The following is a 23420-nucleotide window of genomic DNA, read 5'->3' as shown; positions in this document are numbered from 1 at the left end:
CAAGTAGATCACCCTCCACTATTGGACAATAAGTGTGGCTCACTCATGTAATTATTAGTAACCTATCTTTGTATTATTAGATTCGTTTTGTTGGGATTTTTTTTATTGGTGGTGTCATAATCAGAATTTCATTGTATTTCCAGGTTTTGCCTTTTTTTTTCTTTTTTTTTATTTAATAATTTTTATTAGATATGGTTATTCTAAATCAAGCTATAAAAGTCATGTTTGCTATTTTACCATTTCATTATTATTTTATTTTTTTGTCCGTGTATTTCGTTGAGTGTACAGACAACTATATATGATTTTTCAAGTATAAGTATTGCTTTATTCTGCCTTTTGCAAAGGGGGTGCTCTCTGATTATTTAACAAACATTTAACGTAATGCAATCCCTTTCAATCTACCCAGGCTGGCCCCAGAAAACCTAAGCCAAAACGCTCAACAAACTAATGTTCATTACAAGCCACAAAATGGACGGAGGAGCTGTTGCTGCAGCTCATAACTGCGAGGCCCATACTTTGTGCCTTTTATTTCAATTCTTCATTATAAATAATGACCGAAGTTGTAATGTCGGACATATAGTAACCTCAGAATCGAACAAGACCCTCTATAAGATCTCACATCCCATCCCAATCGAATATATTGCTTGAACTTTTGAGGAATATAGAGGGAGAATAGAGAGAGGATGGGTAGAAGTCCTACAGGGGGGATAATTAGAGGAACTTGGACTGCTACTGAAGACAAAATTCTTACAGCATATGTTAGAAATTATGGTGAAGGGAACTGGGCTAGGGTTCCAAAGGAAACAGGCAAGTTAAACTTTACAAGTTCTAGTAATTAGTTGAGCACTCGAATTATTTTATTTTATTTATTTTATTTTGTAGTAGAAGTTGTATGGTATGTACAGTTGCATGACAAACAGTAAACGTACTGTTATTGGTACAGGTCTGAAGAGATGTGGCAAGAGTTGCAGGCTTCGTTGGCTGAATTATCTAAAACCAGATGTTAAAAGAGGAAACATTAGCCCAGATGAAGAAGATCTCATTATTAGGCTTCACAAGCTCTTAGGCAACAGGTTAATCTCCCCTCATCACCATTAATTAATCAATACCAGCCCCTCTAAACAATATAGTTTTTCTTTTTATCACATGATTGATAGTACTAGTAATTAATTACAGATTTTTTAATATTTTGCTGTGTACGTAGATGGGCTTTAATAGCTGGAAGGATTCCAGGTCGGACGGACAATGAGATCAAGAATTACTGGAATTCAACCTTGAAAAGAAAGGTACAAGCTAACGATCAAAAACAGCCTAGAAGAGGGAATAAAGACACAAAAAAACAAACCAGAAAGACCTCAACAGGATTGAATAAGGCGGCACCATGCACAAACAGTAGTCTTCCTTCACCACCAGTCTTGGCTGAAAATATAGAGACTGATCAGATTCTCACAGCATCCTCCATTGAAGAAGGAACCTTGGAAAAATATCTGATAGAAAATCCCAACTCAAATGATGAGCTCTTGCTATTTACTAACGATAATGATGTGCCTTGCAACTTCTTGATGGATCTTGATATGGGGCAGATGAGCTTCTCTGATTTTCTCCAAACTGATATCTTCTCAGATAGCAATAACATGCTTGTTAATGGGCCTGCACCTTCTTATCCAGATGAAGCTTCTTTGTTCCCCGAGGCTATGCTGCAGAATTGGATATGTGAGGATGGCTTTGAACTTGAACTGGCTATGGGTCCTTGATCAACGATCACTGCTTTCTTTCTTGTCAATTCAAGGCGATTAATAAGCATGTCTTCTGCTTCTTCTTCTTCTTTATCATTATCCTTTCTTGTTCCAGGTTATTGAGATTAAATAAGGGGAGCAGAGTTCGCTCATATATATATTCCCTTTGCCTGTTTCCATTTTTCTCAGCATTTGAACATAAGAATTCCAATTAGAATAAGTTGAATGGTCCCTGTATGGAAGAAACGGCATGCTTTTAACTGGAACACAAATTTCTAATTTCGAACTGTAGTCTTTTCAATCTCAATATGCTAACTATGGATTGGGATCCTCTTTCTTTCTTTTTTCCTCTTATAGTATGGAGTTCAGTCTACGCCCCCCCCCCCCCCTCGAATGATGGTAGAGAAGAAACACAACTTATATTATCAGTGGACAGTGGATGCTGCCTTCAACAAAGGGGTATGGGATATTGGTGAACGCCCAGAATCATTGTTCCATATTGGAAGCGTTTGGGAACGTGGTTGAAACCGCATTCCCACAAAATTCAATTTTTTTTTTGTTAAAATTTGATATGATTTGTATGTTTTGAATCGTTTTGATGTATTGATGTTAAAAATTTTTTAAAAAAAATAAAAAAATATCATTAATATGTATTTCAACATAAAAAATTATTTAAAAAACAACAGCTGCTAATCACAACTTTTTTTTAGTCACCAAATGATATCAAATATATCAGATATGTGTACAATCCAAGCAATTTTTTAACCACTGAATTGCATGTGATTGTTTGTCTCTTCACGTTTTTTTTAAATTAATTATTTTTTAATGCTTTTTCATTATTTTAATTAAAAATAAAATTTTAAAAATAAAAAATATATATTATTTTAAATATTTTAAAATGATAAACAATTCAAATGACAAAAATTATGAGGCTGGTGTCCTTTTGTTTGAACTATTAGACTCGTCATGATTCAGACAAGACTTGACCAGTAAAAAAGGTTTCCACCAGTCGCGGGCCTCTGTATACAGCCTCTTTTAGCTTTTTTTTCGAGGCAGGGCCGTTTGAAAATTTTAATTTTTTTTTAATAATAATATGTTTTTAATATTTTTAAATTATTTTAATACATTAATACCAAAAATAATTTTTTAAAAAATAAAAAAATATTATTTTAAATAAAAAATATTTTAAATTATAACTATTAACACAATCCCAAACATAATTTACAATATCAATTTGGGATATCAATAATGTTCTAGATATTTATTCAACGTAAAGAAATTAATTAAAAAAAATCTTTTTATAGACTATTCTTTATTAGCAATTATGTGTGTGGGGGGGGGGGGGTCGGGGGTAGATATCACAATTTTTAATGAAATAACATAATTTATATAGAAAAAAAAAAGAAAAAACTATATCTTGAAAACACATTAAAGTTTCGATTATAACACTACCGGTACTATTAAAACAATTTTAACAAAACAAATCTAACAACAAGAAATATTACAAACAGTAACCCAAGTGGACTCACTTGTCTTTGGCTGCAAGTGTAGTCCACTTGAGTCACTATTAATTACTTTTCTTGATGTTATTGAAAACATATTGTTGAGATATTTTTAATGGTATCAGTGATATTATAATTGAGTCTTTAGTGTATCTTTGAGTTTTGTTTTATCTCTCTCTTATCAGTTCTCTTTCATGCCTATTTAATATTTTTTTATGGATATTATTATTTTGATGACAGCAACAAGCTATAAATATCATATTTTTCAATAGCAACATTTCACCAATTATTTTTTTAATTAGGCTACTCCACCAATATTTTTAATTTACTTGGTTAACTTTTTTTAAAAAATTATTTTTTATAAGTCAATTGTTTGTAATGATGGGAAAAAAGTTATCTTTCACCAGTTTTTTTTAGTATAAATGTCGTGTGCACATTTTATGGTTACAAAATCTCAATTATCTAAAAATAATGTATCAATTAAACATACAAACCATTATATGTTTGCTGTGAAAAACCAATTCTATCTATTTTAATTAAATAAAAAATTTATTTGTTCCCCTAAACAAAAAATATTTACTTCATATAATTGAATTAATTATTTAGTCTTTCATTTTTTATTGGATGTAGTAATAAAATCGCATTGATCCTTTGCATAGTAAAATACAAAAATTATATCACAATTAATTTTGGTAAGTACTTTAAGGAAATAGAAAGGGAAAAATATTAAGAAAATGATGAAAATAACATTTATACTAAGAACATGGTGAAAGATGACTTTTTTCCATCGTCATAAAAAAACTGGCTTATAAAAAAATGAAATGATTAAAAATTAGAGAGAGAAGATGTACAGTGAGAATAATGAGAATCATTTTTAAAAAATATCGGAAAAAAAAAAGAAAAAAGAAAAGCTTTTTCTCTCATTTCATTGGATTATTAAGTTGTATACAATGTGGTAACATTGAAAAGATTAGTTACAATATGATATAGATTCTGTAACTGTAGTATATTTATTCAAATATATTCAATTAGCTTTTAGAATATACTAGTTCCCATGTTCGTGATCCGTGCTAGATCAAAAATTAATTCTAACAAAAAAAATATTTAGGCATTATTAAGTTTTTTCTTAAAAATCAAGAAGATTTTCAAATGTAAATTAAAATCTTAATGTGTGCATTTAATAAAATTGCATCAATAAATATTAAAAAGAGTCATTATCAATAATAAAAAATTAAAGGATAAATACAAATAAAAAAACATGATCTTGTATTGTGTCGTGTTATTTAATTTTTTTATTTAAATATATGTTATTATTTAAAAAATAATAAAACTTTAAATTTAATTAAAATAAAATAATTAAACTATATTGAAGTTGGCTTGATGTTACTTGTTCGACCTAGCATTTGCAAACATCACACGGTCATCCCTTCCAAAACCTTATTCAATTAAAAAAAGTTATCAAATCACTATTGTTTTATTTTTTAAGAACATAATCTTGAGATGATGATATTTTTTATTTATTCGAGTTAATCCATCAAATCATCATTCAAGTCACAAATTTGATTGAGATTAATAACTTTATTTTTCATAATTATTTTTTTGATTAATTGAAGAAAAAAAAAAGCAGAGAAAGAGAAAAGCAATAGCAAAAAAGTTTAGAAAAAAAATATCACGAGAGCTACACAGAAAAATTGTTTGTTTACATTAGAAAAATATGCTATAATCCTACTGAAAAAGATTAAAAACAAATGAATTATATTTTATTAAATAATATCCTAAACATATTTTTAATTAATTAATTTAAATAAAATTCAGCTAAAAAATTAAAATATCCAATTTGAATTAAAGATAAATACCAAAAAAATAATTTCTTTGAATTTTAATTTTAATTTAAATCCAAGAGAAAAAAAAATTGAAGGAAAAAAAAAGGTGAGGTACTTGCAAGACTATTCCCAAAAGAAAAAATACTATATGTTAGTTGTGGATGAATATGAAAAGGCCACTCATGTGGGCTTGCAAGACTGGACTCGTGTGTCTAGCCTTTTCTTATATGTTAGTTGTGGATGAATATGAAAATTAAGCATGGAGTCAAGGATGTTGTCATACATAGATCTTATATAAAAAATACTATTCCCAAAAGAAAAAAATAAATATTGAGTACTCTAAAGAAGATTTAATTATAATTTAGTCCCTACAATTTATCAAAGCAATTGATTAATCCCTATAATATCAAAAAGATGATCCTTCAAACAGTGTCAACCATGCTTAATTTAGTAGTATTTTGTTCAGAAAACAAAAAATCTTCTTCTCTCATCAATGTTTTCATATTATCACCTTTCTATTCCTTAAAAAAAAAAAAAAAAACACAAAATGGGCTAAAAAGATTGACCTATAGATGGATTTAAAAATACAAGGATTGAATATATAGTTTCTGAAAATCACGATAGACTAATTAATTTGTTTTGATAAACCACAAGAACTAAATTAAAATTAACTTCTCCAAAGTCTAAAGTACGAAGGTTTCAAGTCAAATATGGTGAGATTGTAGCAGACTCTCTGCAACTAATAAAGGGATTGCAGCAGCGGACAAAAGATATGGAAAGACAAGGAGGAATGGAAGCAACGAGTAGATCAGGATGGGGTAGCTGAAACCTTTTCGAGGAAAAACTTAGGAATGGTCATTTGAGATGCATTCTTGGGAAGTAATCATCAAACTGGAGTATCTAAATAAGAGAGGAAAATGTAGGATCTTAGAATGGTCAGTAAATCTTAAAAGTTTCGCACATCCATCACTTGATAGAGCCAGCACCAAAACAAGGAATGATTTTCTTTCAAATTTGGCCAACAAACTTGGAGAATGTTAATAACTAAACAAGGCCAAACCTTCTGCTTATAATAAACCAGGTAGATCTAATTCAAAATGGAACAAGTTGTGGCTTCGATGAAATTCATCCTCCTCTATAACAATTAGCTCTAACAACTGACTATATATCGCTTAGTATAAAAAATCTGTTACTAGTATGAACAGTCAGTTCCAGCAAAACTTGAAATTCTAAGTCGAACAAATATTAGCAGAAAGGAGCTGAATACTATTTGCCTCAAATTCATCGAAAGTATTTAAGAAGAACAAACTTGCAATTAAAACCGATATGAACATGGTATTCTATTCAACAACGCTTACCCTCAATTCTCGATTTCTTCGTCACCACCACCACCACCATTTTGTTGCTCACCATCCTTTTGCTTATCATCTTTGTAAGCTTCTATATCCTGCTCACTGCTTCCTTCTTCTAGTTCTGTGTTTTGGTCAGAAAATCCATCGAATTCAGATCTCGAAGAGCCCATTTCAGAACTTATTACGCTCACACCAAGGGGATTCCTCACATTTGCAAGGTAGTCTCTCCTGACAGAAAAGACTTCAAAAAGCTCTGTATAGCCTTGCTTTTTGATGCCAAACTCAATGCCACTTGATGGCATATCAGTAGTGTTAGCAGGATAGTTAATGAGAGTTCCTGAGTATAGTTGATCCAATTGATTAAAATAAGAGCAGGTTTTGGATCGCGCAGACCCCCTCTTTGGACTTTCCCTGGCTTTTCGAAAGTATTTGTTGATGTTCTCCCACTTTTCTTTGCACCTCTTGGCGCTTCTTTGATAGCCCATTGAACTCATTAAAGAACTTACCTCTTCCCAAAGAGGACCCTTTAAGCCAGGTTCTTGAAACTTAATCTCTATTCTACTTCTAACTTGGATCAATGCCTCAACTTCATCTTTAGGCCATTTGCTATGGCTGTCAGTTTTCGTAGGTGTAATTTCTTTGATGGGCTCATTTGAAATTTCTGGTTGCAGCAATGGTGGAGCCATTCTAGTAAGAAGATTGATACTTTGGCCTGTGATCTTCTCTATGTAAGAAATAATTTGAGCCTCTCTACTTGAAGCTGAAGCCCGTTCATGTGCTAAAGAAATGGCTTCTCTGCTATACTTTTCAGCCTCTTGGCGTCTCCATGTTGCTTCTCTCTCTGCCCTTTCTTTATCCATTCTCTCAATCACTTCCAAGAACTTCCTATGCAACATTTCTTGGTGATTCATCACTTTCTTCACCGAGTTCTCAAAGAACCCAGCTATGTAATTTAATTTCTCCTTCAATTTCCCCTTTCTCTTCCTCCTTCGGCATTTCCTCAATGAAGCTTCCTCTCCAATCGAATTCTCTGACCCACGATCAACCCCAATTACATTATTGGCAGCACCACAGGCACCGACATTTTGCCCATTTGAAGCATTACAAGGCATTGAAAGACCCGCATTCGTTGGTGAATTGTCGCACGTGAGAACAGAACCAGAGCCTGTTTGATTAGCTTCAGCAATCTGTGCAAGACTATAGATAGCTTGAAGCTCATTAAAGAGAGGAAATTTGCTTTCCAAATTCTTGCACCCTTCACTACTTTCATCAACTACTTGTTCCATCTCTAAAGGGCTAAAGTAACTAGTCTTGCTTTCATTAATTTCTTTCTCCTCACTTCCACTCCGCTGCTTATTGAGTTGTTTCCTGTAACATTTACACAAACACATAAATGACATGACATGGTACCCACTTTATAAAGAGTGAGGTAAGCAAAAAGTCATGTGATTAATAAATGTTTAGCAATAAATTACCAAAAGGGTTCTTTGAGAGTGGTAGAATCTTCCCGGGGATGCCAAGAATGAGGCATTAAAATGGCATGTGGTGGATTGCTATGCACATTTCCATCAAGAAATGTAGTAGTGTTGGTGGTAGTGCAGGCAGCTTCTTCTTGATTATTCAAAGCACCAGCCTTTTTGTCGCCACTGTCTTCGTAATCGCGTCCCCACTTGAAATTCACAGAAAATAATGATGGGTTAACTTGGTCTTGGCTTTGGCCCTGGACCTGTTGTTGTTGTTGAAATGGATAAAACAACTGGTGGTGTTGCTGCAACAAAACCTGATGTGGGTGTTTATGTTGTTGGAGGTAGTGGTGCAAGTGGGGCTGGTAAGGATAGTTTAAATTTTGAAGATTGGAAATGGGTAAAACTGATGGTGAGCAGGAATAATCATCTTCCATCAAATGTTGTTGCCGTTGTTGTTGTTGTTGTTGATGATGATCGATGTTTGGTAGTCCATAGCTAGGCTGCATTTCTTTTTCTTTTTTTTCTTTTGAGTAGATTGTGACCAAAAGGAACAGTAACGCTTCTTTGTTTTCAGAGAAGAAAAAATGAGAATATGAAATGCCAAAAAACAGGAGAAGTTATGGGGAGATATTACTTTAACTGGATAAGACCGATCGAAAACCTAGACACTAGCTAGAGAGGAAGGAGGTGAAGTGTAGACGGGGGGAGGGGGAGAGAGAGGCTGTTACATGGAATACGTCATCTTTCTCGTCAGGGTTTAGTGATTGCTAACCCCCCCAATTATATGCCTATTACATAACACTAGCCATTTGAAATGTGATTCACCACAGGTAAAATGTTTTTTTTTAAAAATTATATACAGACTTTTATGATGTATTTATATATATATATAAAAATATAAATTAAATTAAAAAAGATAATGTATATATTTAATTAAATAAATTGAGAATTATTAATGTAACAAAAAACTTTAACAAAAAACTTTAATAAGCTCGTTCCTTACCCAACTAAACTCATAACTTGGATCATTAACTTAATTGAGTTTAATAATTTTTTTATATATAATTTTTTATTTAAAATAGGCAACTATAAAATTAAAAACCAACAAAATATTAAAGTGATTGAAAAAAAAAATCAAATTAAATCAAATTATCTTGCTCAATTAATAATCAATTAAATATTAAGTGATGAAAATTAAAAAAAATAAAGAAGAAAAATTAAAAAAAAGGAAGACCTAGAGCTCCTGGGACCCCATAAAAAGACTTTGAACAACCCACGCACCCAGTCGTTCACCACTTAATGATTTGAAGAAAAATAGAGGCGACACATCGCCTCTATTGTTTAGATTCCGAAGACCTCAATTCATCGTAAAATTAGACTAGTCTGTTTTATACCAAGAAAAACTCATTTTAACTATATTTCGATCCAAAAAAATCATAAAACACCCCAAACATCTTGTAAAACATATCCATAGCCTTTAATGACCCAAAAATTATCTCCAAAACTCACAATTAACTTGAATAAAAAAAATTAAAGTTAGGTCTATCATTTCAGGCAAATTTAACAAAAAAATAACACCAAATCTAAACTTTACTCGTCAAAAAGGTTAGCGCTTATATATTTTCTTTTTTAATTTTTTTACCTGGCCCGTAACAAAGGACATGCTAATTATCCAGTAAACATTTAAAAGCTTTGACACTTTTGGATATTGTTTAGTTATTATTTAAGGATAGAACAAACAAAGATAGTCGAGACATATGAATAAATGAAACAATATTGTTGTTTTTAGGAGTGATATACAAAACATAATAAATAAAATTGTATTATACTTGATCGATGATGGATGTGATAGAATAAAATACATAAAAATTTGATTTACTCTTTATATATATAATCATCAAACTTGCAATATTTGAAAAAATAAATAGAGATTATAATTATTTTTAAACTAACTTAGAATGGTAATTTATTTTCACTCATCAAAATCAAATTAAAAAAGAATTTGTAATTATATAAAGAAAATTCATTGCTAAGAAGATAATATAATTAAATTATAATTTACCTAGTTATTAAATCATTTCTTCCAATATAGTTATTAATGAATAAATAATTAAACCAATCACATGTCAAAAACATATTTGCACCAACTCAAATTTAATATAGTTGAAATGCAAAATAATGATTTCATCACAAATGTAAACTTTTTTGTTATCATTCATTAATTCCCTGCCTTTTCATTGTTAAATTTAGTTTCTTTGAGAATACTGCTAATTTTCATTTCTCTATGTTATTTATATTTTAATTATTATATTTATTTTTCAATGATGATATTTATTTTATCTCGTAACGTTAAAAAAATCACTCATTTGATAAAATTATTATACTTTTTAATAAAACTCACTCTTAAATTAATTAATTTTATTCAACTTATTAAATATTAATTTACTCTAATACATTATTTTTATCTGTTTCATACTTATAAAACCAAAACCGAACCGGTCAATTTTTTCAAAATTTTAATCAGTTTTTTTTCACCGTTCGATTTTATCAGTTATTTTTTTTCTAGTTTTCTCGATTTAATTGGTTTTTCGGTTTTTTTTCTCACCTCATATACAACATACACCATGTAGATTGTAATGCAAAGATGTACAAACAGATTTCAAGTTTTATTTGAAATTGAATCTTTACCGTTTATGTAGAGATTTTTTATATAAAAAAACTAGCATAATAAATTAAAAATATTAATGAAAAAGCACAGTTTTTTTTTAATAAGTAAAACAGCATAGTTTCGGTTTTCATGATTCAAGAATATGATATTATTTTATGAATATTTTAATTCTAAAGCATAATATTTATTCGCAATAAATTAATTTGGAATCATGATATTTCGTGAAATTAAACTCAACTTTTTTTTTTCTCTTCTGACAATTATAGCTTATAAAAACGCAATTTTTACTACATACTGTATTTCTGAGTCACAACTTTTTTTATATATCATGCTTTAAAACCATAATAAACATAAACTATATTATTTTATTAAAAACATCTTACACTAAAATTTTAAATTTTATTAATAGCTCAGTATAGCCGCAACAAGACACAGAATTTAATGTCGGAGACAAGAGGACAAGGTACTATACTGAAATTCACGTGCATCACCAAATGATGTCGTCTGTCTTCAATTGCTCAGAGGCTAAAATTCAGGTCAGGCTCAGACACGTATCATCCTCATTTCATGTTCCAATGCCACGATTTCTTGCCCTGCTAATCGCGCTTGTGTGGTACTGTGATAAAAGATTATTTCTTAAAGTATGTTTTTTAAATATATTTAAATAAATTTTTTTATTTTTTAAAATTTATTTTGATATTAATACATTAAAATAAAAAATATTAAAAATTAATTTAAAATTAAAAAAAATTCAATTTTTTTTTAAAAACATGGGCTAATTACAAAAAAAACAAACAAATCGCAGCCTAAAAAGAAAACAATGCTCTTGGCTTGTGGCTTCACCAATCACCACCTCTTGGTCGCGCACTACAACAACCAAGACCAAGACCAAGACCTTCTGTTATTAATAATTAATTAAGTAAAAAAAATAAAAGGAATAAGTGTTTTGTGCAGAGTACATACACTGTGCAAATGCCGCACATAGACTGTGGACTTCAATGGTCATTTTTTTCTTGGATTCAGTTTTTTTATCAAATTAAAGGTTAATTACTTCTAATTTATTAATAAATGGCAGAATTAAAAGATATAGGAATAAATTAAAAGAATAAAAAGTTTATTTTGATACTTATATTTTTCAAATAATTACTTTTTGGTCTCTATAATTTTAAAAAAATTTGATTTTGATTCAAAATTTTATTTTTTTTATTTTCAATCTCTTATTCAAGAGAAAAGAAAAGAAGTTGTTGATTTTTTATGGTAGAGAAAAAAAATTATCATTGGCACCGATCTCTGACATGTAAAGGACTGTTCTTGGTATTAATATGTTTCATTTGAAAATGAAAGTTTCATTGAAGTGTTTTTTTTAACATTTTCATTGCTTGAGATGACATGTTTAAGCTCGAAAAATATTTTTTTTTAATTCAGATTTTGGTTTTTTAGACCAATTTTAGAATTATGTAAGGTCATAAATGGCTTTATTTATCAAGATCTCGGAAGTATTTTTTATGTGTTTTGAGTAAAAAATTAGTTGGAAATCAAATCTTAGGGGCACAAAATATCCAAATCCTGTTTTTTCAGTGACCCTCCAGTAACCAAAAACTGGATCAGCAGACAAAGTATTGTCTGTGCCATTTAAAAAAAATAAAAAATAAAAGGCAATCAATGCATCATCTACCCTTTAATATATATATAAAAAGCCTAGCAAGCGAGCTAGATCTCTTTTTGACGGGCCAGACATGAAGTAATTTCAAAAGTTAATGTTCAATTTATTATTATATTCTTAATCGAGTCTATGTTCAATTTATTATTATATTCTTAATCGAGTCTATTATAGTACAGTAAAATAAATGAGTTTATGAAGTAGTCACGTGCTATTTACATGTCTAATTTTATACCAAAAATAAATTTGAGGTAAAACGAATAATTAGATATTACCCTTATATTTTGTTTTTAATTGCTGTTACTTTGTTCTTGTATTGTACATCATTCTCCAATCTACCCTTCTATTAGATATATTTCCATGCAAACTAATGAAAATGAGAAAACTGCAATTAGAGTAAAATGGAAGTTTTAATTTTTGATTTTTTTTTATTGTTTTGATTTAGTTTTTCTTTTTTCTTCCAATTTGGTTTATATTTTAGTTGATCCTGCCACGTTAGCATTTTCAAAGCTAAGGTGACGGAGGAATTGTAGTTTTCAACAACAAAAATATCTTCGAAAGTAGTTGAATCCGAAGAAAAAACCAAACGGTGACAGAATAAAAATATAAAGACGAAAATATCTTTGAAAGTTGAATCCATCTAATTTATTAAAAAAATGAGTTGTGTACTTGAAGTCGTGGACTAACAGTTATAGCAGGGACTTGTTTTTTTTTTTAGCATTCATGTTCGGTTCTTTCTGTGCATACCTGTCACCCCCACGGTATTTTATCTGTCTACTGGGCTTGTAGGATGTTCAGTAGGTCCGGGATTAGTTGTAGTGCACGTAAGCTGATCTAGACACCCCAAGTTATATATATATAAAAAAAAGAGTTGTCCTTTAGTGTTAAAATTTATCTATTTTTAATAAATGAGATTGGCGCGCTGGAGTTTTTCACTATGTTTTCATCAATCTGGACGAGAATATCTAATAATATATAGGACATATTGAAAAATAATATTATATTAGGGGACAAATTGAAAGCAAATAAACTCTTAAAAACAGATTGGAGATTTTGACTAAAATGTAAGGACAAGTTGGGTTAATTTTCTTTTTTACCTCATAGTTATTTTCAATATGGAATTAGTCCTTCGAGTTTTGACGGAAGAAATAAAATTTTCATGTGACAAGTTTCAATAGATTTTTTAAAGAGCAATTATCCTTCGAGAGTCACTAATCAAGATTTTGTTTGAAATTTAGTTAATAATTGGTACATGTGAAGTCAAATTGAAAGTCAGTCAATTTATTTTTAGAGTTAAAACTTTGTTGTAATTTAATCTTCAACATATGCTTTTTAATATAAAATATTAATTTAATTTAAATAAATTATAAATAAATAAGAAATTAGTCTTAATAAATTCTAAATTGATATGTTTTGAAAATCAAAACCCTATAAAGAGCTCTATCCCATATTATAATGGGTAGCTGAAGAGATAAGATTGAGTTCAAAGGACAATCATGTTTCTAAAGGAAATGATATCTAAATAAAGTGAGTTTTGAACTTAAATTTATGCATGCGCGGACTCGTGCTTATGTTAGGCTTGAGATTGGATTCATTGTAAAATAACTTTTGAAGCTTTGAAAAATTATTTTTGTCAATTTAAATTTAAGCTTGGATTTGATCCATGGATAATTATTTATTAAAGCCTAGCATACTGTTTTGTCTATAAAAAAAAAAAACTTGTCAGCTTTTCTTGAATTTTTTTCTCAGAACTTGAATATATTTTTCAACTCAAAAGACAAAAGACATTTGTTTTATGATGATAGTATTATCAGAAGTACAAATAAAACACAATAAATATAACTGTACTGTAGATAAATATTGAGAAAATGCATGCCAAGCACATCCTCACTCTTAATTTACGAAACCAAGGTAGGATAACATAATTGAGATGTCACGTCATGGCTTTTAGCATCACAAACCAGATGTGGACGAATTGAGCACTGAAATTGTAGAATGCCAGCAATGTTGCCCATCCCAAAGAATCATTGAACTCCCAATTAGAAGCACTCTGGAGGACTTCTACCAATCACAAATGCCTACTTTTACTCTATAATCCTCTTGCTTTTCTTCTCGATTTTAAATCATGATGTATGAAAGTATGAATCCCAGCTCTCCTCCCTTGCAACATGACACATGGATGTCACTCTTTTCAACAGTACTACTTGTCTCTGTAATTACATTGTTACATACAAAAATAACAACAACAAAAAAAAAAACCTAGAAATAAAGCCATATGCAGAACAACTTTGTTGATAGGCGATTGAATTGAATTTTTCGGCATCCTTCAGGGCTGCTGCTAATTTCGAAGGAGGAGAAGTCTGGAAAGGGTGGTTTAGAGCGAGGAGAGTACTTTGTGAGCATCTTGATTTAAAAGGTATCAATTTTTTTTCATCACTCTTCTGTTTTTCTGAATTTTTATTAGGTTTCGATTCCTTCCTTTTAAGTGGTTTTTATGATCTATGAATGAATTTGAATGAAAACGCTAGTTTAGCATAAAGCGCAAGCATGTGAAATGGTTTTGTGCTTTTTGAGCGGCATCTAAACCATTATCTGGTAAAAAAACACCAGCTTCAACCATGATGTTTAAAGTTATACATTAACAATCTAGGTGGTGGCCCAATAGTAAGAGTTTGGGACCAAGAGGTTTGCTCCCTCTGTGGTCTCAGGTTCGAGCCCTGCGGGTTGCTCATATAATGGTCACTTGAGGCTTACATGGTCGTTAACTTCAGGGCCCGTGGGATTAGTCGAGGTACGCGCAAGCTGGCCCGGACACCCACGTTAAACTATATATAAAAAAAAGTTATACATCGTTTTTTTTCCACATGGAGTGGTGAATGTTGTGTTTTGAAAGATGATTTAGCTCCAACTGCCATTTTTTTTTTCTTTTCCTCTTTCCTCTTACCCCCACGTTGAATTCTATGCTAGCCATTAAAAAAATCAATTTTATCCTCTTATTGTATAACATTTCATATTTGACCATCAATATTTTGATTTCTAAGTTTGATTCATAATTTTTTTATTAAATTTTAATATATTTTCAATTTCATCATTGGATCCATAACCTTGATTTCTTATTTCTTTAAGTTTGATCCTCATTTTCTTGATTTTTATTTTTAATTTGGATTCTTTTGTGAATTTAATTTTTCTTTTCAATCTTACCCTTCAATTCAAATTTTGATGATATTTAAATTTATGCCCTCAATATTTTGATTTCAAATTTTGATTCTTAACCCTTTTATCAAATTTTATTTTTTTTACAATTTCATCATTGAATTTTTAATCTTGGTTTTTTATTTTTTTAAACTTGATTTTTATTCTTTTAATTTTTAATTTGGATTCTTTTGTTAATTTCTTTTTTTTTCAACTTTACCCTTCAATTCAAAGTGTTATGATGTTTAAGGTTAGACCTTCAATGTTTTAATTTTAAATTTTGACTTTTAACCTTTTTATCAAAATTTAATTTGTTTTTAATTTTATCATTGGATCCATAATGTTGATTTTTAATTTCTTCAAGCCTGGTTCTTATTCTCTTGATTTTTATTTTTAATTTGGATTCTTTTGTAAAACTAATTTTTCTTTTTTATTTTGCCATTTAATTTGAAATTTTAGGTTGTCCTCTCATTTTTCGAGTCATTTTAGGACAAGTACTGATTACGTGTTAGATGGGTTGTTTCGAGTTAAATGAAGAAAAATATATATATATATATATATATAACATCATTTTGAAAAAAAATAAAGAAAAATAATTAATATTGTTTTACCCGATCTTGACTAGGTTTGCTACTAGTTGATTTGGTAATAAATTAACTTATTATTTTAATTATTTTACAACAAGTCAATTCTCCATAAAAAAATTTTGAAACTCAACCCGCTGGATCTTGGATTACATGTTAATTCATTGTTTAGTTTTTTTATTGATTTATACCGTTAACATCCGGCGTAAACATACCAATGAATTGGACATTCCATGCCTCCTCGATACAGAGACCCCTCTACTCCTCCTACGGTGGTTCGTGTCTACACTATCTGTGACGAATCCAGGTCTCTTTCTGTCTTTTTTTTATTATTATTGTTTTCTTAAAATCGAACTAGCAAAAATGTGTTTTTGAACAGATATTTGATAGTGAGGAACATTCCTGCTTTGGGATGCGGTGATGATTTGTTCAAACTCTTTGCCTCTTATGGAGACGTTGAAGAGTAAGTAAAACCCACTTCTCCTCTTCTTCTGTTACATTTTTTTCTCCTTTAATTTTCTTAATTATCCTTTAAAAAACAAAGGAAAAAACTGTTTGAAGGTGTAGACCAATGGATGCAGAAGATTGTGAGAAATTTACTATGTTTACGTGATTAAATTCCGCCTGATCAGCAATGCCAGGTGAGCTGATGGTTTCATTCATCCATTTCATCTTCCGGGGCATTCATTTTTTACATATCCAATAATAATAATAATGATATATCATGTGCTTAATTTCTAGGTTTGCTAAAAGAAAATTGGACGAATCCATTTTCCTAGGGAACCCTTTGTCGGTCTCCTATGCTCCTCACTTCGAGACTGTCTCTGACAAATAGGATAAGTTAGAAGGAAGAAGAAAGTTAGTTTCTGCACGTTTGAACCGTCAGTTTCTGTTTCTGTAAACAATTAGAATTTGGTTCTATGATTTTAGTTTGCGTGGCTGTTAAGGATTTTGTACCTCTGTCTAGTAAGTCATTCTTTAATGGTTTCAGCTGGAAGAACCAAGGGTCCCAAAGTTCATAACCTGGGCACTTCGAGCCAGGCTTCATTGCTTACATCACAGATTGACCACGTTTCTCAGCACCTCAACTCTAATCAATCTTGGAAGGCTGTTTAGATTTTCTGTCCAGTTTTTCTCCTCCATGAAAGTGTTCAAATGTGGCAGTTTCATTTCCTATGCATATGATTAATCTGTCCTACGCATCTGTTGGGACTCTGGAGAATCACAAAATGTTCATCAGATAGGTGATCCTCCTGTTACAAGGGTGTCCTCTTGCCAGGTTTGTTATTGTTTCATTGGTGCATTCTTGTGGCGTGATTGCTTATTGTCGCTTGTGTTATTGAAATCTGAGTTGGTTCGTAGGGACAAAACCGATGACTGCTGAGCTGATATAACTCATCCCTGTTTCATATCTGAGTTGATCAGTCCAAACTTGTAATGAGTGTGGCTAATTTCTTTTGTTGGAAATTGATTGTTACCATACCAAGCATCCTGTGCGCATTAACATTTTGAATTGTTCTATTACCATCTTCATTCCCTGAAATTAGAAACTAAGTTTAAGATACCAGTTGATGTAGATTGTAGGCTTTTTTTCTGGAAAAATGCAGTACCTCTTCAAAGTAACACAACTGCATTGAGGTCAAACAGTGAAAAGTATGGCTTATTTAGCTTTTATGATGATTTGTTTTGGATTATTGTTTACATGGGCTAATGTATAATTCACAATTTTGTGATTATTTGTAGGATTATTTTCCAGCCCAGTCAATGAATCAGACTGTCAGATTGGCCAGGGAGAAGTTCAATAAGGTGAAAAACCTTTCAACTACAATATTGTAGAACCAAAGTTTATAAAAATATTATGCTTAGTTTATTATAATAAGATTATAATTAAAAAATAATTAGCATGAATTAATAATTTATCATCATAAAAACATGCTAAATAAAAAATATCCTAAGAAAAACTAGAGTTTATACATATTTAAATTTATAAACTCAAGACAAAAAAATTAAATCAACTATACTGGTTGAAACACTTTAAAATAATAAATATTTTTTTAGTCTCAAGAATGAATCTTTTGTCCTGAAGACTTTATTACTCATCACTTATGCAACTAGAATATATGCAATATAACTCTCAAGATTTCAAGAACACTATCTTGGTTTAGATACACTTCTAAACCAAAGTCTTTGAGTCAAAAAATATAAAACTCAAATATCTCTCAACAATAAATCTAAGCTTTAGATTTGGAGGAAAACCAAAGTATAAAATGAGAACAAAACACTAAAATATGAGATGAGGAAGAGTATATAAAAATCTGAAAAATTCTTAGAAACTCTCCTTTCACTCTTATTTTTACAATGAATCTTGGAAATTGAAAGGTTAAGGAATTAATTTCCAATTGATTAGCTATTATAAATTAAGAATCAAATATATAAAAACCAAGAGTTTTTTTAGTGGAAAAACTAAGGGTTCTTTGAGATCTCATTCATCGATAATTTATTTCTAACAAATATTTCTTTCCTTTTTTCTCCCTGAAAGACTTTGTGTTAAATCTTACCTAAAAGAAAATTTGTTATCTCATTTAGATCCAATCAAGTAGCTACTCGAGCATCTACAAGCCGGGCCTGCATCCAAGAAGCACGAGTTGACAATAGAAGAAGAATCTGATACAACTTTTATACTGGACTAATGGAGAGGATCATCATTGATCACGGGTCCTGTTTTCCAGTCTTTAACTCATCTGCCAAAATACCTCTTGCAGCGTTGCTGCTCGCAGCAATCAGTTAGGCAGCAGTGGGGGGTGGCAAGATGCGACATTATAAATCTGAAAAAAAAGAAATAACGTTGTATTTTTGTGCAACACATGCAACTATTTTATTCATTCTTGATCTATTAATGTGAGTGACAGGAGATTATGCCGAGGGGGTCGGATAAAGCCTTCCAGGGATGGACTGCTCGTTTTGGTAATATTCTGGGAGGAAATTAATGTGCTCTTGCACTAATTGCTGAGACTCTGAGAGCAAGGATAGGGTCCTTCCCTTGCTTTGAAGTCTGCATTATAATGTGTTTTTATGTGCTTAAAAAATTAGATACTGCATTATTTTATTTACACCCAGTGAGAGAATCTGGTGAAGGAGAGACAGTTTCCAGGTAAGAAAAGAGTCTGAGGACTATCTTACAATTAGAATTGAGAATCATCGATCAAACAACGACGTCGCAGGATTCCATTGCAACATTTGCGCTTCATAAAATATAAATATTTTGGATCATCTTGTCTTCTTGGAAAGGGAAAATCGTTATCTTCGTCCTGTAGCTCAATTGTATCTGACTCGTAGCTCAATTAATTCCTTAGCTTTCATGATTTAGGAAGCGTTTAGAAATGTGGTTCAACCCGCGTTTTCAAAAAATTTTAAATTTTTTTTTTGTTAAAATTTAATATGATTTATACGTTTTGGATCGTTTTGATGTACTGATGTCAAAAATAATTTTTAAAAAATAAAAAAATATCATTGACATGCATTTTGACACGAAAAATTATTTGAAAAGCACTCATAACCACACTGTCAAACACGCTCTTAGAGGTTGCTTGTGACGAACTTGAAATTGTGTTTTTTAAGAATTTAAATTGTTTTATTTATTTTTATCATTTTAATATATTAATGTCAAAAATCATTTTAAAAAAATAAAAGATATAATTTTAATATATTTTAAAGATAAAAATATTTTGAAAAACATTAACTAATTGATATATTTTTTTATACTTTGAAAAACAGTGAAAGATGTTAATATGTGTTTTTTTTTATTGACTAACGGATTTAAAAAACAGAATGGGCGTTTATCATTGGTAAGCATACGGAGACATCTGTTTGCTCTGTTGAGCTTATTATGTTGCAGGTTCGACTCTTGGTATTGTTTTTTTTTTTTTTCATTCTCCCACCCTTTTTTTTCGTCATTTTTTTTTACACATAACTCCTATCTCTGTTTTTTTTTCTTTTCAATATTAAGTCAATAATTAATTCAAAAGATTCCATATAATTCCAAATAATGACCCACTTTTGAAGTTGCTTTTTAATTGTTTTTTAGTGTTTTGGAATATTATGTTACCGTATAGTTTGGTAATAAAAAAGATTTTATAATTCCAGGAGATATTCTCTATAGAAATTCATTCCCCTCTACTCTTCTCTATCTATTGATTTTTTTTTATTTTTAGTTAATTTTAAATTGTTCTTTGTAATTTTTTTATTATATAATTAAATAAATAAATAAAGTGCAAAGATTTTTTTTCTTTGATTTTTCTCATGCCAAATAAATTTCAACACAATTCAAGTTTAACACGTTGCAAATAGTAAGTTCTTCATTTAATTTTTTTTTATCCAGCCCGCAATGTGGTGCCAGAATAACCCAGTAAAATATTTAAAGTTTTTTTTTCCAACATTAATAATTTGGATTGTGATCAAGAACTGTACTTTATTTGTCAAAAAAAAGAAAAAAAGAAAAAGAAAAGGCACTACACTACAAACTTTACTGTGTTTTCATGATATTATTGTACGAGAAATCACTAGCTAGTGTTTTCATGATATTATTGTACGAGAAATCACTAGCTAGTCTTTTCATGATATTATTGTGAACTCGGTGAGTCCTGAATCAGAATAGAGAAATTGAAGATCTTGAAATGATTTGTAGAATAAAAACTCTACTGAGTGCCTTGTTTCATTTGAATGTTGTTAAAATCTTGTGTTCTTACATCACACAGAAAATACAACAGAAATTTGAATTGTAAGATTATAAAATTATAAATAAATTGTTTGAATTATTATATGAATAATCTCTGCCAGCATAACAGCCTGAAACCAGTGAAGTAAATAGGTCGAGAAATACTAGATGGTGACATGTCAAGTGGGGTGGAAATTAAGACAAGATGACTTTTATTATTCCCTAAAATAAATTCGTATTCCTAATGTTCAATGATTTATTGACGGGAGACTCCATTGACACCGCAGATTGCAAGGTCCAAGGTGGTGCGCACCAATCTCTTTCCTCTATCAATCTGAGTGCCCTTTTAACTTTAATGCTTCATTTCATTTTCGGATGAGCGCACTCAAGACAATGGTGAATGGCCAACGTGATGAAGGACGATGGTGATAGGATTAAGAAGGCAAGACCCTGTGCATGCCGAACAAAAAAATAATAATCATGTCAGTCAAAAAAATAATAATCATGTGAGTCAACAAATTGTACAGAAAATTACTACAATACATAAACTGGATTTATATGGGCTAATTGATTGGTACATTGACTTCGTATATTACTACTAGCTAAAACGATAAATCTCTCAAATATAATTGATTTGATCTAAATAGAGCAGAGAGATACATAATTATTTTTCATTTTCAACTGTTTTCAACAAGGAGGATGACGACATGTTAATGTTTACCCTCAAAATAAACATTTTTCAACTGGCAGGAATAATGGACCGAGTTAGAATATCATGGTTGACTAGGACTAAATTCGCTCTTGAAAGAACTTAAAGAACCAAGTCAAGAAGAAGAGGAGCTAAACTTAAATCAATTGTTCGATCTTTGAGAACCTCATATCGGGTATGACGTAGAAAGGGGCTTTTCGGGTTTATTAGCATATCATTAAATTAATCTGAATTTAATTTTTTTTATTAAAATAATATCATTTTGTTTTTTTAAAAAAAAAATTTTGATATGACCCCGTCAGGTTTAGGGGTCAATCGAGTTATGGGTTAACTAATTAGATCAATTGAGATTGGTCAAATTAATGTTTTTTCCGCTTTAAATTAACTAATTAAACCAAGTTTAACGACTATGTTTTAGCATTAATTCCTTTGAGGCAACAGTAAAGGAAAGCAAGTCGAGGAAAGGAGATTTATTTCTTTGATTGTTTTCAACAAAATCATTATCTATTTAGGAAATAATATTTTGGTGGGAATCATATCCTAATTTATTTAGCTTAATTTAAAAGTTTGATTAATCATCAAATCTATTCTTCTCTATAAATAGCAAATCCTACTATTATTTTTAGACGTAAACCCCCTATATGTTTTTTCACAAGCTTTTTTCATATTTATCTCTGTGATTTTTATCTATGGTGTTTATTGCTTTATTTACCTCTTAGTATAGTATCTAGTTATTTTATTAAGTTTTTTTATTATCTAAAAACTTTAACCAATTTTTTAGTGTTTATAAGAAATCATGGTAAAGTTTACTAGCAGGCTATGAATTTGATACTCTATTATCTTAAAAGTATAACAGATGTTGGTTTGGTACATAACAAGAGTAATATCATTAGAAGTAGTGTTGAGAGATTTATAGATTCAGAATATGTTAATGATTTGGATAGGAGAAGGTCGCTGATAGGTTATGTTTTTACTTTTAAAGTGTTGTTTTAGTTGAAAAGCAATTTTACAATCCACTTTTTCCTTACCTACAATATATGTTGAGTATATGACATCGACAAAAGCAGTGAAAAAAGCTTTATGGACGAGAGGTTTGATTGATAATCTTGGCCTATCATATAAGTTGACTATTTTGTATTGTTAGCCAGAGTGCAATTCATCTTATCAAAAACTGGATGTACCAAGAAAGGATCAAACATATTAATGTCATGTATCACTTCATTCTAAATATTATGTTACATGGTGTTGTATCAGTGAAGAAAATTGCTACAGATGAGAACTCTGTATATTTATTAACGAAACATGTCTTTACAATCAAGTTCAAACATTGCTTAGACTTGATTTATTTGTGTGGTACTTGAGAAGTGCTTGGTGGAGAAGATCAAAGAGGAGTTCAAGTTTTGTAAGTTGGCTCAATTTAATCCAATGTGAAGATTTATTGTGTTTGTCTTAAATTATAGATCCAAATGAAAAAAAAAATACTCATGTACTTAGTCCATAAAAAAGCCTAAAGTTGTCCAACATTGTTTTTAAGCGAAAACTCATTATGATCATGAAAGAAAATTTGATTTAAAAAAAAATCATAAATCGATCATTTGTATACAACTACATATGAAAAAATAAAAAAATTAATTTTAAAAAATTAAATAAGACATTCATAATAACAAAAGATATTCTAAAAGCTATTCTATTTTTATTCAATATTAATGAGCAAATTATCATAAAAATTCCACATATGGATAAATACATAATTATTCATGAAACAACCAATAATATCATCATAAAAAAGTTCTAATTTTCTTAAAAACAACATCACAAATATTTTTTTATCATGAGCACTTTTTTTTAATAAAAGACAACAACAAAAAAAATAAAGGTTTTTTTTTAAATTCCTACCATTTGAAATAAGTAGGAAAAGATTAATTTTGAAATCTAAATTCTATTTTCTTATTATTGTTTCAACAAAAACATAGAACATTTTTCTAAACAAAAATTCATCATGATCTTAAAAGAG

General features: G+C 30.0%; 2 protein-coding genes and 1 pseudogene across 2 annotated transcripts; 2 read left to right on the top strand and 1 right to left on the bottom strand.

Moving 5' to 3' along the window:
• The first annotated feature begins 523 nt into the window (after nt 1-523).
• Nucleotides 524-2043, top strand: LOC7491993 (transcription factor MYB1). Its single transcript, XM_002309434.4, has 3 exons — nt 524-807; nt 944-1073; nt 1205-2043. The coding sequence occupies exons 1-3, from the start codon at nt 684-686 to the stop codon at nt 1752-1754; spliced, it is 804 nt and encodes a 267-aa protein (XP_002309470.2). The 5' UTR covers nt 524-683; the 3' UTR covers nt 1755-2043.
• Nucleotides 2044-6205: 4162 nt separating this feature from the next.
• On the bottom strand, nt 6206-8643 carry LOC7492299 (trihelix transcription factor GTL1). Its single transcript, XM_002308490.4, has 2 exons — nt 7889-8643; nt 6206-7781 (listed from the first exon to the last, which is right to left on the bottom strand). The coding sequence occupies exons 1-2, from the start codon at nt 8383-8385 to the stop codon at nt 6422-6424; spliced, it is 1857 nt and encodes a 618-aa protein (XP_002308526.2). The 5' UTR covers nt 8386-8643; the 3' UTR covers nt 6206-6421.
• A 5569-nt stretch (nt 8644-14212) lies between these two features.
• On the top strand, nt 14213-19093 carry LOC18100641 (uncharacterized; annotated as a pseudogene).
• The last annotated feature ends 4327 nt before the right edge of the window (nt 19094-23420 follow it).

This window comes from Populus trichocarpa, chromosome 6, assembly GCF_000002775.5.
Source record: "Populus trichocarpa isolate Nisqually-1 chromosome 6, P.trichocarpa_v4.1, whole genome shotgun sequence".
Classification (NCBI taxonomy): Eukaryota; Viridiplantae; Streptophyta; class Magnoliopsida; order Malpighiales; family Salicaceae; genus Populus; species Populus trichocarpa.
Note: the sequence above shows the minus strand (reverse complement) of the source record. Positions and strands in the feature narration are given on the sequence as shown.

What these genes read in the sequence shown, in the direction of transcription:
- LOC7491993 (XM_002309434.4), top strand. Translation starts at nt 684, where the DNA reads ATGGGTAGAAGTCCTACAGGGGGGATAATTAGAGGAACTTGGACTGCT. An exon ending in TAGGGTTCCAAAGGAAACAG is followed by an intron (nt 808 to 943) that starts GCAAGTTAAACT and finishes TTATTGGTACAG; the next exon opens with GTCTGAAGAGATGTGGCAAG. An exon ending in CACAAGCTCTTAGGCAACAG is followed by an intron (nt 1,074 to 1,204) that starts GTTAATCTCCCC and finishes CTGTGTACGTAG; the next exon opens with ATGGGCTTTAATAGCTGGAA.
- LOC7492299 (XM_002308490.4), bottom strand. Translation starts at nt 8,385, where the DNA reads ATGCAGCCTAGCTATGGACTACCAAACATCGATCATCATCAACAACAA. An exon ending in ACTCTCAAAGAACCCTTTTG is followed by an intron (nt 7,782 to 7,888) that starts GTAATTTATTGC and finishes TAAATGTTACAG; the next exon opens with GAAACAACTCAATAAGCAGC.